General features: G+C 40.2%; 1 protein-coding gene across 1 annotated transcript in view; it reads left to right on the plus strand.

Moving 5' to 3' along the window:
- Positions 1-10276, plus strand: part of clybl (citrate lyase beta like) — a 61686-nt gene extending 51410 nt beyond the window's left edge. Inside the window, exons 4-8 of the mRNA XM_058392381.1 lie at positions 3838-3939; positions 4659-4752; positions 4948-5115; positions 9094-9218; positions 10137-10276. Coding sequence (XP_058248364.1) covers positions 3838-3939; positions 4659-4752; positions 4948-5115; positions 9094-9218; positions 10137-10232 — 585 coding nt within the window. The 3' untranslated portion in view covers positions 10233-10276. The remainder of the gene's footprint in view (positions 1-3837; positions 3940-4658; positions 4753-4947; positions 5116-9093; positions 9219-10136) is intronic.
- The last annotated feature ends 4134 nt before the right edge of the window (positions 10277-14410 follow it).

Here is a 14410-nt window from a genome sequence, read left to right on the forward strand (position 1 = left end):
TCTGCTGGCCTATCTATCTATCTATCTATCTATCTATCTATCTATCTATCTATCTATCTATCTGTCTGTCTGTCTGTCTGTCTGTCTGTCTGCCTGTCTGTCTGCCTGTCTAACTATCTGTGTAACTATCTAACTATCTCTCTATCTGTCTGTCTGTCTATCTGTTTGTCCGCATGTCTGTCTGTCTGCTGGCCTATCTATCTATCTATCTATCTATCTATCTATCTATCTATCTATCTATCTATCTATCTATCTATCTATCTATCTATCTATCTATCTATCTATCTATCTATTATAATGTGTGTATGTATTATATACACATACATCATGCACATAGTTTTCAAAAATGATTTCTGTTAAATGATCAAGCTGAGTAGATTTCTTGATCTCTATAATTATTTTGTACAGCTTCTTAACTTTCTTGTTCACTTTGTAATAGTGATGCCTCATAGAAAAGATCTCTCACTCACTTTGTCCTTATCTTTTCCCCATCTTTCAGTCCCTAGACTTTGTCGGATTAGAAACTTGCTAACTGCCTCTTGAGACTTCAAGCTTTCAAGTCTGGTTAAGGCTGTCCTCCTCCTGTCCCCTGCTTTCAGGCTGAAAATCGCTCCACTGTTTATTTTTCTCTTCTTTTTTCCTGCACCTAGCTTAGAAGAGGAACCACCACACTGATTTGTTGCTAAAAGACGGACTTACTTGTTTCTCTTTGTATGAAAATCCATTGCTTTCCCTTTCTCTTTGCTTTCTCACTCCTTGTTTGACTGACAAGGCTCATTGGAGTATAACAGGCGTAACTCCCACCCCTTTGTCCGAGGACAATCCTCCTGCAATTTCGGTGCCGCGTGCATTCTTTAGACACCACGCCACTGGGTGTGCACCCACTCATGAAAGGGTCCAGCTCCAGACCCAACCCTCTTGTCTCTCTCTCTCTCGCTCTCTGTCTCGCTCTTACGCTCCCTCTCTCACCTTCCCCCTTCAGTGAAATGAGCACTTTAGCAGGCCGGAAACATTTAATCTGGCTCTCTTTTGAAGAAAATTAATTAAAACTTGTCTATTCACCACCCTTTTTTTTTCACCAAGGCTCTCTTCTTCCATGATCGCTTTCTCTCCTATCCCAGGCCCCCTCCACTTTCCAGACACTGAAGGAAGGGCTAATGCAGCTCTTATTGAAGAGTGGCTGCTTTTTTGAGTAAAGGCTGAACAAGGACTAGAAGGGTCAGCTCACATAGAGCCTGTTAGAAAGACTCTTTTCTACTCCAACCTGGGAATAGTATTATTAGTTAAGCAGCAGGGCTGGCCCCGGTCTTTTGGGGGGCCCTAAGAATCTGATTTGCGCCCTCCCATCACACAGAGTATTGAAATGACATTATATAGACAACACCTGTATAGATACAGTAACTTTAGAAATACTAATTGGGATATTACACAGTAGATAATTAGGGGTTGCAACTATAACCGTCTGAGATATTTCAGTAATGATTAAAAATAAATTATAATAAAAAAAATTTAAGTTAAAGATCATTTTTTCTCCCAAAGTAATTTTAGATACCAAACACCCATACAATAGATTGATGTCAATACCTAAACTTTAATACATGTTGAATGTATTAGCCAAAGGATTCATTCATAATAGGTTTAATTACTAGTCAGACTATCCCATATCAACAGTAGCTAGATACATAACACGGATTTGGTTAAGCCATGTTAGCTGGTCAACAACATCTTGCTTAAGTCTTGCTTGCTACCTTACTTGGGTGTCCATGATGAACTAAAACATTCCACATTTGAGGGGAATGCTGAAGGCAAAAGTGCTGAGAGTTCAATTTCTTTCTTCATGTTTTTAGGCTTGGAAACAAGCTAAAGTGCAAAACTACTTGTTAAACAGATTATGCCTTTATCTTAAAACTGCTGCTAAAAGTGCTGCTAGTCCATCAAAATGTCTGAGACCAAATAATCTATTATGGCTCTAGCCTAAAATATGCCTACCTTTTTATCTCGGTGTCAGCGGTGTTCAGCTTTGTTTTTGTTTTTTGGCTCTAGATGCAGGTTTTGAATGCTGATGCTTTTTAATTTAAATAACAAGGAAGGTAATCAAGTCTTAGGTATAATTATTTTGGAATAAATTGTTTAGGAATAAAAGCTAGATAATGTCCTCAGTTTCATTTTAAAACCTCTTTTAAAAATACAAGTTAATTATTTCTTACTGTCATTTTAGTGCAAATCTGTCAGAAGTTAATTGTGATGTATTGTTATTTTTATTTTTCTTGCTCCTGTGACAATGCCCCCTGTTGGCTGTGGGGTCTTAATGATCCTCTTATTCCACTTCTGCTTACTGCCAGGATTGTTAAGCATCGTCAGGAGAGTCTGGAGATACGCTACACTGTGTAAATTTTGATTAGAAGACACCTCTCTATACACATTAGCGATGTAATACCACTTAAGTGCGGTAATTTGTTGCCACCTCTCGACATCCTAAAAGCCTCATCAATCCTGGCATCTTCTAAAGCTGTACGTCGTGTAATGCTCGGGCCAAAGCTTTTCATTGTCACTTAAGCACAGGATACGTTTCTGGCTTGCATGTGGATCTGGGCACTGGATCCAGAATGCAGAGTTAGGGGTATGGCGGCCACCAGTGGAAAGGGTGCAGGAGCTAGGGAACACCTTGTCGTTGGGTACACGGTCCTCTCTGAGGATTCAGGGGGAAATATTATGCTAAGCCGTTTGTGTTAGCATAGCAGCATTGCTCCTGCAGGGTTGTGACCTCAGATGATTACAGTACAAAGCTTATTGGGTCTTGAAAACCCCTTTGAAGATGAAAAGGCTTTGATGGTTTATATTTATGCAAATCTCTCAGATATGATTTATCCTACTGAGATTGAATGGGGAGATGATTAAAATTCTCCCCATTAGGAAAAAAATCCCTCAATGAAACCAAGTGTTCATTGGATATATTTTTTTTGCCGTTATTTAGGGGCAAAAATGGCCCAGACTTACCTGAGGTTATTTTGATCCTCGATTCCCAGTGTGTGAAAGGGAGCGAGCATGGAGAGCGACGACAGGGAATTACACATTTCTGCTCCAAGCTTTCTTCCTTTCTCCCTGTCTCTTTCTCTTCCACCCTGTCTCCTTTTTTTAACCAGCTTTGAAAGGAAATATCTGACGGAGTGTGCTTTTGTGTGTTTCCAGATGATAGATTTTGGAATTTGGGCTACCCCACTGGCAGTGCACAGCTAGCTGTGAACTAGTCTGTTGGAAAAAAAAAAGGGGGAATGCTTTGGTCTTCAAAGAACTAAACTTCATTTTAATGCCTTCTTAGGTAAGCTCAAATATTAGCGGGAAAATACGCAAAAAAAAAAATGAAAGGCTAGAAGTGCCACATCACACCCCGATTGTCGTACATCTCACTGGTTTGTCTGCCTAGGCAAGCCGGAAGGGAAAAAAAGAAATGCTAAAATGAAATGCACTCCCAGACAGTTAAAATCTTGTCCCTTGGCATTTTGTTTTTTTCTCTGATTATTGGAACATGTTGTACCTCTTGAGGGAGCTTACAAAACATGCATTTGTCCAGGGCCCCAGGAGAGAGCAGTTTTTTTTAAAAAGAAAATCTATACTTTCTATGATTCAGGAGGGTGTTTTTTGATTTAATTGGATGTCTGTCAAACCTGATGTGCCATCGGTGTGAGCATGATTAAAAGGATCTTTTACTACAATAACAACCCTGTGCTTTTTTCAAATTGTGATCTTTTATGATTGATGTTTCTTGTACAAAGTACTAATCATTATGTATGGACAAATAGTGATGTGTGTGTGTGTCTGTTTGTGTGCGCGTGTCAGTTTGTTGACAGGTTTCAGCAGCGCTTAAAAGGGCGGATACTGATGGAACCTATTCGCTTAGTAACCTTTGTGGAAACTGCTGTTGGCTTGCTGAATTTTAAGGTAAGTCAAGCCTAAGAGTTCAGATGAAAGAAAACAAATCAGTCAGATTAAAATATCCGTCACTGAGCATAGGGGTATGACACTATTGTTTCTAGAATTTTTTTTTCATATTTAACTCTTTACTTTAGCCATAAAGAATCATAACACATCACATCATCATGCAACACTGCTAGATTTCAGAAGGAAAGATGATTCTGTATACACAGCCCAACCCCCCATCTTTTTTTTGGTGGTTGTTGTTTGTTTTTTCCATTTTTTTTCACTGTCTTAAATCACGTTGGCGAGTCTGTGTCCCAGCGCTGAGACAGGGAAATATTGCACAGTCACAGTGAGAAGTGAAATTAATTTGGAACCCAACAAAAGCCTGACACAAATTCCATCTGCTTCATGCCCGACGAGATCATCTCGCATTCCAAACTTTCCGCTCCCCGCCACAGCATTGGTCTTCCGTCCCAGCTTGGATGGCCTTCACTGATTTTGCCGCTTTTCCGTCCTTATGCTCATGGCTGTGTCAGGCCATTAATTATCTGTTGTTTTTATAACTGATCATTTTCCATGTCTGAACTATTATGTGAGGAACGGAAGCAGGGACATTGATTGAACGAGTTGAGCGAGGGATTTGAGCCATCTGACTGATTCACTTGATTGAATGCCAAGACACACACACACACGCACGCATGCATATACAGAGCTCTTTGTGTATCCTGTGTCTGTCCCAGGCTGTGTGTGAGGCGGCTCGGGATCTCGGACCAAAAGTTGGTCTGCATCATGACGGAGTAGTCTTCGGCTCTGATGATTTCTGTGCCAGTATAGGTCTGATCTAATCCACTTCTCTACTCTTTACTTACTGTTTATCCTGCTGCTCAGTAATCTCCATTAATCATTTTTATTATTCACAATATTTTGGATGTATTCCCTAACTTTCAAATATTGCATTTTCAAATCGCCATTTGGAATTCAATTAAAGCAATAACTGTATATTTGTATGCAATATTTCTTCTATTAAAGGTGCTACACGGACTAAGGATGCCCGAGAGCTGCTGTATGCTCGTCAGAAAGTGGTGGTCACTACCAAAGCCTTTGGCTTGCAGGCTATCGACCTAGTCTATATTGACTATCAGGATGAAGAAGGGCTACGGCAGCAGGCTAGAGAGGGTGCGCTCATGGGTTTTACCGGTAGGATGTTCACAATACACACTCACACACTCTCACACACACACATTTACATTTTTACAATATATAGATATAATATATAATAATTTCTAAAATAATGTGCCCTTTTCATTCACTAATCTAATACATTCTAACTACTTGTATAATAGTTTCAACCACTATATTATAATAATTCAGATCATTTCTATTCTATATACGATTTAACACTTAAAATAAGAATTACATTTTATATTTTAATTTGCAAAGTAATCTCTTCTGTAAAATATCACCAGATCGTAAAATCTAGACTCATAACTCCAGAAATGTATTCCACAAATCGCACTGCTGTTTCTCTTAAACTCCTCTTTGGTTTTGTAATATAGAAATTCTAAGTAGAATATGTGGCCTGTGTGCTAGAGCGCATGCAGGCTGAACAGGTGCTTTTCCTCATGGTGCTTCTTCATGTATCTGTACTTGTTCCTTCATAGCTTCCTTCTTTAACCCACTCATTTAAACATTCTCTCTCTCTCTCTCTCTCTCTCTCTCTGTTTCTCTTTATTTTTACTGGCGCTCCAGCTCATTAGTGTTTATATGAATTCTTCAGAATGCTGCTTTGAAGCAGAGCATGTGACAGCTCGATGTGTTGAATATTTTTTTGTTTGTGCTTTTCTGCTGCGATTCATTTTCCTCTGTCATCGAGTAATTTCAGTTGGTAATGAAGTATTTTTTATAAATCAACTGACTGCTTGTTGTTTACAAGCCAGAAAGATTTTTTTTTAATGCAATCTAGTTAGGCGTTTTGTATGTGTGTGGGTGCATGCCTGTGTTCTGCTCATTTGTGCATATCCTTTATTGCATGTAAGTGAGTGCATGCGCATTTGTCTGCATGTGGCTTGAGCTTGGCCGTATGTTCGCAGCTTAGCACTGTGTGGGTTTGTAGCCAGGCAACGCGAGTGTGTGTAGTCCCGGTGAGTGGGTAACTGGCCACAGGAGGCCAGGCAGCCCTCCTCAGAGCCTGCGCTAATGAATATGTAATGGCTGTTTGCAGAACACACACTGTTCCCCCTGCACATCTCTGTTTACAGCAACACTGCCATTCCTCCAGAGCACTGGGCCTTTTGTCTTGCAGCATTCTCGTGCTTCTTATTTATCCCGACTCCCCCCACTTTTTTCCCCGCTTTTTGCCACTTCCAAATTTTGTTTCGCAATAACCACAATATTAAATATCCAACAAATGCAGTTACATGTGGTTTTAAGCTGTTATTTGTTACTGATGGGTGCATATGATTTAACTCCCCCCACCCACCCAAAAGAAAAAAAACCTTTAAAAAAATTTTTTAAAGAACCTTATAAAAATATAAAACATTAGTGGTTAAAATAAAGGTATATATTTCAAAATTTGTTGCACAATAATACATGCATTTGGAGGCAGCCAGATATTTCTGGCTTGGGTATAATTTGTGTAATCTTTAGGTGAGATTAAGGATGCAGCGCAACAATCAGGGCAGCTTCCCGTTCACTTGTGTGTCTTTACCGGCAGGTAGCCTACAGTATGATGAGCGGCCATAAATGCGCTTCTCAACAACACACACACACACAGACCCGTTTGCCACTTGGTGAAGAGAAGATTCTCTGGGTGCACATGACTGTGCATACAGGAACACAAAAATGAACTTGAAATATTATATTTATTGCTTTTTTAAATTCCATATTTTTTATGTAGTCTATACACTTTATTCGGTAATATCAGTGTCATTCACAGCCTATTGTTCATGGTCAGTCTAAAATCGGATATTATGTATTTACTTATGAAAGCTGTACTGTTTAAATCCTCTATACCGAGGTCATTTGATGAAATAAACGTGCAATATTAGGTTATATGAACCATGTAGCTTAGTCCTGTATTGATAATTTCTTTTATGTGGGTGAGAATAGTTTTGATGAGATTTTACCGAACTGATCAGTGCAGATACTTGTATTGTTGATATTCTGTGATGCACTGTAGTTAGCATGCTTTATTTTTAGTTGAAATTTATTGGCAGGTTTAGAAAACATTACTATCTACTATACCGGGAAACCCTTCACCTCATTACTAGTATTCTGTTGCAAAATATTGCAGATCATCCTAAAAAAAAATTAAATTAAGCTGCCAAAATGTTGTACTTTGAACCTTGCCTAACAGTGGGCTCTCTGCTAAACCACAACACGCCAATGAGACAAACCTCTCCAGATGGCACTGTATGATTGGCTTGCTGGCTTCAGGGGGCATAAATGATGCAATGCGGCCAGCCAATAGCGGCATGGTAAGAAGGCCTGGCACGCCCCCTTTGCTGGCTCTGTCATTAGCTGGCTCAGAGCAGACAGCTCCTGAACAGGTGGCACAAGAGGGAAGGGGGCATATTTTGTTGATGTGAGGGAACTACCCCCTGCCAGCCTTTTCTGGGATGGGCGTCGCAGGCACGGGCCCTGAGCCTCCTCTTTAGGCTGTTGATCCAACAGGCCGACTCCTCTGGGAACAGAAAGATAGTACACACACTTAGTCCTCCATCTACACTACCTTTTACCCCATAGCAGGAAACACCAGAGACAAACTGCTTTGGTTTATTTGTGCAAGCCTCACTGTCCGTATTTTTTTTTTTTTTTTTTTTTTTTTTACAGTACATTGCTATTAGTTGTGTGCATGATTCATTAACCTTTGCAGAATATGAGCAAAACAGACGTCCTGCTGTACAGTGCTCTCTGCATATCAGAAACAAATGCAGAAATCTTAACACATGATTAATGTTAACATATTAAACCACGGTAAAGACAGTCATGTTTTATTGTGAAGCTGAAATGCATTAGATTTGGAAATATATCCTCTGTGTTCATTCTAGCAGATGGAGATTATGCTTTTCTTCAATGGAGCTCAATCTATCATACAGCACATGATTCCACTTACAGCTGTTGGGACGATCATTTCTCCCAGGCATTCATTCAATTATCGGTTTGTTTGTTTGTTTGTTTATCTGTCTGTTACATGACTGCCTAACTGTTTCTACATTGCCTTGACTACAGGTTTTGATCTATAGTGTTATGTACATGAATCCATCATTTAGCTTTAGCCTTGTTAGCTCCTGATCAAAGGAAACAGATAGAGTCTCAACATTTTTATATAATAATGAGAGAGACCTTTTTTTCTTTAGAGCCATAAGCAAATGGCTGCCTCAAGTCATATAAAGGCTTTTGTGATTTCATGCTAGTTTTCTAACGTCTCCTCTAGCTTCCAGGTCATTAACACCCAGAAATCTGATCTTTATGCATGGCAGTGCTTTGCGTCTGTTTGTCTGTGTCTGTGCACGTGTTTGTTTGCAGACTTCTCACAGTACTGTACGTACCCTGTTTGTGTGTGTGTGTGTGTGTGTCTGTTTCATGCCCACAGCTCTGTAATGAAAAGCAGAGGCTGACAGAGGCCAGCTCAGATTGAAGTGTAACTAAGCGTGCAGTAAAGTTTCAGAGTTCAGCGGGGCACAGGGCGAAAATCAGGATGACACCCATGATTCATAGCATCCTCTCTGCCTGCTGTGTCGCTCAAATTCAAGCCTGGCCAGGGAGCCATGCCAGAATAAGAGGAGATGGTGTGTGCCCACTGCTGTTGCCTCGGGAAAGCTGACTTTCCACATTGAGGCACAACAAAGCCTGTTATGCTTCCAGCCCGGGCTTTGCTCTAACCATGTGCATTTTTAACACTGTGCAGCCTTCTGCACCATCTCATTTCAAGGGCTTAGGATTTTCCTAAACTTAGTCAGGTTATTTTTTGGACTATTATAAGTTGTTATAAAATATGCAGATGTACTGAATTGCACAAGTGAACTCTATTGTAAGTTTCATGATTTGGATTTGCTGATTTTCAGGATAAAGGGAAACCGGTCTGATTCAGCCTGGTTTTATTTTATTATTATTATTATTAATTATGTTTTTTAATGGTGAAATTTTCCCCATATCTCTGGTATTTTTCTCAAGGCAAGCAAGTCATCCATCCAAACCAAATCAAGGCTGTTCAGGAGGAATTCTCACCCAGTCCAGATCGTGTTAATTGGGCCACAGAGTTAATCACTGCATTTGAGGAGCACCAGAAGCTAGGAAAGGTACATCACTGCATCACCATGATCTTCTCTATTACAATCCACCAACCTTTTATGTATTTCTATTTTTTTTTGTACTGCCAGTTTAAGCTTTATCAATCTGACCACATTTGGAGAGCAAATAAATAGATGAAATATTCTCATTTCTAATTTGATGCCTGACTGAGTCTAGTGTTTTGTACACCATGGTGTGCTGGTGATGTACAATCTGCCTGAACTTTGCTGCCAGTAATTCTTAGAATAAGACTAGCCTCAGGGACCTCACATGGTCTTTCTTCCTGTTCAGCTCTCAACAGCCACCATTAGGCCATATATTTTTGCTTTTCTGTTTTAACTCTTCTTCTTCAACCTCTTAAAGCCCCTTCATACCGGAAAAGTCTATAAAACACCCTCCCGTGGTCTTTTTCTGTCATTTGGTATTTTAGGCTAATGTCTTACCAATATAAAAATTCAGTACATTGCACTTTACGATAAAATATTCAATTAAATACAAGAAGCATGGGTGTGTGTAATAGAGGCTTCTTTTTCCCAGAAGTCGATGTTGGCTGAGTGAAATATTTGGCACTGTGCAGCAGTAAAGTGAAGAAAGGCATTTAACAATCAAATAAAAGACTTCCAGCAATAATTCATGCAGCTGTCAGGAACATGTTCGTTGTGTTTTGGCCTAGAATTTTCCAAGCAGCTATTAAAAATCTTGTCTGATCCAACACACAATACTGTATCTAAACATTCTTATAAGTAGCATATTGCTGATTAGACAGAGCAGAGCTGATTTAATTACAGTTGCTGCAAATGATTTTTAGAAAGTTAACTTGTTAAATAAAACTAGTTCAGTGACAGTTAAATATGTATATGACGTAAGAGTTTAAAAATATGTTTTCATTTTTTTCCCCACCTGGCGTTGCGCTTTGTTCTCTCTAGGGTGCGTTCACCTTCCGTGGCAGTATGATTGACATGCCGTCGTTAAAGCAGGCCCAGAACATCGTCACCTTGGCCAGAGCTGTCATGGGCAAGTGAGCCAAACTGGGCAGCCATATCTGTCACTGCGCGGGACATCGGACAAAAAACTGTTAACCTCAGACAGATGCGTGCCCTCTCAGACCATTAACTGTGGCTCATCTACTGCTCTATAAGGCTCTTCTGCATGGCCTGATGGGAGTGTCTTCAATGTCAAAGAAGTGATTATGAGGATTGTGTTTGCTTAATTTCAGTTTTGTGATACAGATATAATTCACCCAAATGTTAACTAAACCTTTCTTGTACTTACATGGAGGTCATTTTTTCAGTTACAGGTAAATATATGTGTACAGTTACTCACCTATCAACAATCATAGAGACCAAAAGATATTTTCTCAATCCTAATCTGTCCACTTTTATTGAGCCTGTGACCGCTGTATCCTCACATTCCTGTTTTTGACCAACATTACAGGAACTTGCTGTGGTCTTCTTCTTTAGTAGCCCAGCAGCCTTGATGTATTGGGATCTGCATGCTGCGATGTTTTTCTGCTCATCACAGTTGTATAGAGTGGTTAATTAAATAACCATGGCCTTCCTGACAGCTCAAACCAGTCTGGCTATTCTCCTCTGACCTCTCTCTTATCAACAAGCCATTTTGTACCATTCTGTGAAAACGGTAAAGATTAAAAATTGCAGCAGATCAGCAGTTTCTGCAATATTCAAACCATCCTGTCTGGCTCAAACAACCATGCCAAGGTTAACGTCACTGAGATCACATTTTCCCCATTGTCATGTTTATCATTTACATGAAGCACCTTACTGATGATCTTGACCTGTATTTGTGTGATTTTTATGTTTTGCACTGCTGTCACCTGATTGGATAGTTGCATGCATGTACAGGTGTTGCTAATAAAGTGGCCAGGGAGTTTATGGTTGGTGTGCTCCATAAAGTGGGTGTAGCAAATAAACTGAAATTGTACATGTGTATAAATGAGAGAGAGATTGAGCTGTGGCTTGCTGTATAACTCAACAGTGTGTGTTCATGTATGTGTGCGCGCATATATTCCTGTCTCCCTCAGGTCAGCTACTGGGCCAGGGTTTGACATGTCTGGGGAAAGGGCAAACAAACACTTATTTCCCCATTCAGCCCTGAGGCTCCTCCAGGCTCAACCAGGCCACGGCACATCAAAGTAGCATTTGCCAAAGAGCCGCCATAAATGTCCTTAAACCCACAGTGAGAGGAAAGCCAGCAGCCCACTCCAAGCCACAGGCCTTTGTTTAGGAGGGCACTCTGAGCCGCTGAAGTGGGGGGTATGAATACGTCTTGAAACAGGCATCAGCTCTAAGCTGACCTGCGTGGCAACATGACACACTTACACTCATTCTCTCTCTCAGAAACACACACACTGCAGGGGACAGTGTTTGTCCACTTTGTTGTAAGTAAATAGCCACAGTTTCCCGCATTTTGCACTGCTTTGTTGCTTCAGCCTTGTGGCTTGCAGAGATTCCTGGGCAGCAGACGCCTTCCGTCGAGCCTATGAATTGCCTGCTTTTTATCCCGAACATGCCCAAGAACTGGGAGAACATGCTGCCATTGTCCTAAAACCAAACCTTCAAGCCTGCCTCTTGTCAAGAAAGCTTCTTCCAAAACAAAGCTCCAGATTATTTCAAATGAATTAATGCTATTTTGACACTTTGACACTTAATTTTTTTTTCTCACGAATAGGTCCAGTGGAGCTCACTGTTATTATTTTTTTGTCTCTGTCAGTCTTTTGTCTCCCACACTTGATGAGGTCTTGGCAAGTTGGACCAGAGGGGTGGGAGTATGAGAGCAGGGTGGAGGGGTTGGATGGTTAATCGTTCAGTTGGTCACTATGGTAATGATGGCCTAGGCATAGACGTTCAGCTGGATGTGGTATGATCGATCGTGTCTGTGGTGAGAACTTCAGGTTGCAGCTCGGTGCCAGCCAAGAGATGCAGACAAAAAGATGGAGGCTACTGCTGTGACCAGCCCAAAAGGCTGACAGTAAGCTGCCTGCCTGGCATTTGGCCCACACATCCACCCCACCTACAACCCACTTCTTTTAGCCTTTCACTCATTTATTTTTAATTTGTTAATGGTTTTTACATTGTTTCTCTACGTCTCGGTTTCTAAACTCCCATCGTGTGTCGGTTACGGAGGTGGCCTGGTGGCTTGTCAGCCGCTGCAGTCTTTCCCACACTGAGACAAAGTGGCTGTGTAAGTGAGCTACTCCGGCAGAACGCTGGGCATTAAGTCAAACAAGCCAGAGGGTTTAAAGAAATGTACAATGTGATAGATGCCTGGGTTGAGGATTCTGGCAAAGCTGTGTTAAGTCTTAGAGAGCTTACTTTGCTCTGCTTGCTATGCCTATTCTGTGTCTGTCAGAATGAAGAAGAAACATCACCACACCTCAGTTTGAAGTTCAGACCATTCTGAGCTCTTGAAGCTGATCTTCTTTAGCACTTAACACTTAGCTGGCCTTTGTTTAATATTTCCCTCTGTTCCCACATTAAAATACTTGCTGTCTGCCACTGATATGACCAATACCACAGTAGTAATATTGTATCTTTATTTTTTAGTATTCCCTGTCATGTGTTGTTCATTCACTTTGATCACTGAAACTACTGGCCATAACAGTGTGTGTTAAAAGAAACATTGCTATATAGTATAATTGACTAGGGTTTTTTGCATTGTGGAAATGATAATATACTTTAATGTAATATGTGAATAATATATGAACGCTTTATTCTTTCCTGACTGTTTTGGCTTTCCTTAAAGCTGCAGCATCCCATTTTTTTCTTCAAACACACGCGCACACACACACACACACCCGTTTATTCACGTGTGTGTGTGTGTGTTGGGGGGATTAGCGACCATTTTTCATGACATTTCTATTATGCTTACTTAATATAATAATGCTGCATAATCTCCTCAACTCACAAGGCGGAATTATTTAAATACATTTACTGGTATTCCCAAAGAGAGTTCATTACAATTAACGCGATTAGGACCTCGGCAAGGCTTGACTCAATTATAACTAGACTCTAATCACTTTATATTCTCTGTTATGTCTTTCATAAATGAGCTCAGATATAAATCCGCCGGAGAGAATGCGTGTATGCAAACCACCGGCAGAATGAAATTAAAACGAAACGCTTAGCATATTTTCATTAATGCCAATGGGGCCCGTGTGACAGGGCTCATTTCTCGCCCGGGGATCTGCCAATAATGACTGCATTGTTTTACGAGGCTGCTAATGACAATATGTGACAAACTAATTTCAGCACAGATAATTCATTCCCCTGCAATAAAACCCAGTCGTTTACGTCGTGAACAAGGGGAGTCTGAAGTCCGAGGCGATTTAGAAAAATAACATGTAATTGAAATTAAATTCAATTCAGTGGCAGCGAGGATAGAGGATAAGGACTGAACCTCGTTGCTGTCCAGCACGGGTCAGTTTCTGATAGACCTATGTGATGTAACAAAGTGGGGAAATTGAGGGAGGGGAAAGGGTAAACTCTTATAACAGCACACAGAGGTGCTGAGAGGTAAAAGTACACTCACTCAATCCCTCAACAGAGCAGAATAAAATATGCATATAGAGTTGTCACGAATCCTCCCTGTTTTATTTACAGGCAATTCTGTGGAAGTGCATTTCCATGACCTTAATTAACCTGACTTGTTTTCTCTTTACAGTTATTCTCCCAACTTCATTCATTTGAACGCGTTATAATGTTTTTCCTGCTACTGAATACGATTTGAAGGTAGAAAGCTTACAAAAGCCCTAACAATGTGAGGAAAAAGCACGAAGAACCCAAGCGCACAAGGACAGATTGAAGTTGTGCCTTAGACTGAGTTGAATATGTAATGGCCTACAGATTTCGATTACATCATGTGTTTTGAATTGTTTTTGTAGGTTCAATTAATCGATTAATAAAAATCGAGCGCTTCACCAAAAAATATTTTACTCTACAGGCAAAAGAACAGCTTAGCCATTCTTATTTAAAATATGATAAAAGCCATTATTTTCCTTTCCATGTAGATTGTTAACATGATTATTATTTATTTATTTATTTTTATTTTTTTTTCCATATTAGATAGAAGATAGAAATTCTAGTCCCCGACTATCTGAATGGTTTCAGCTTATTCATTTATAGTTTTCAGTTCTTGCTCATAAGGTTTTGTAGCTTGCTTTATACTTTGTTACAGGATTGTT

The sequence above is a fragment of the Hemibagrus wyckioides genome, linkage group LG06, assembly GCF_019097595.1.
Source record: "Hemibagrus wyckioides isolate EC202008001 linkage group LG06, SWU_Hwy_1.0, whole genome shotgun sequence".
Taxonomy (NCBI): Eukaryota; Metazoa; Chordata; class Actinopteri; order Siluriformes; family Bagridae; genus Hemibagrus; species Hemibagrus wyckioides.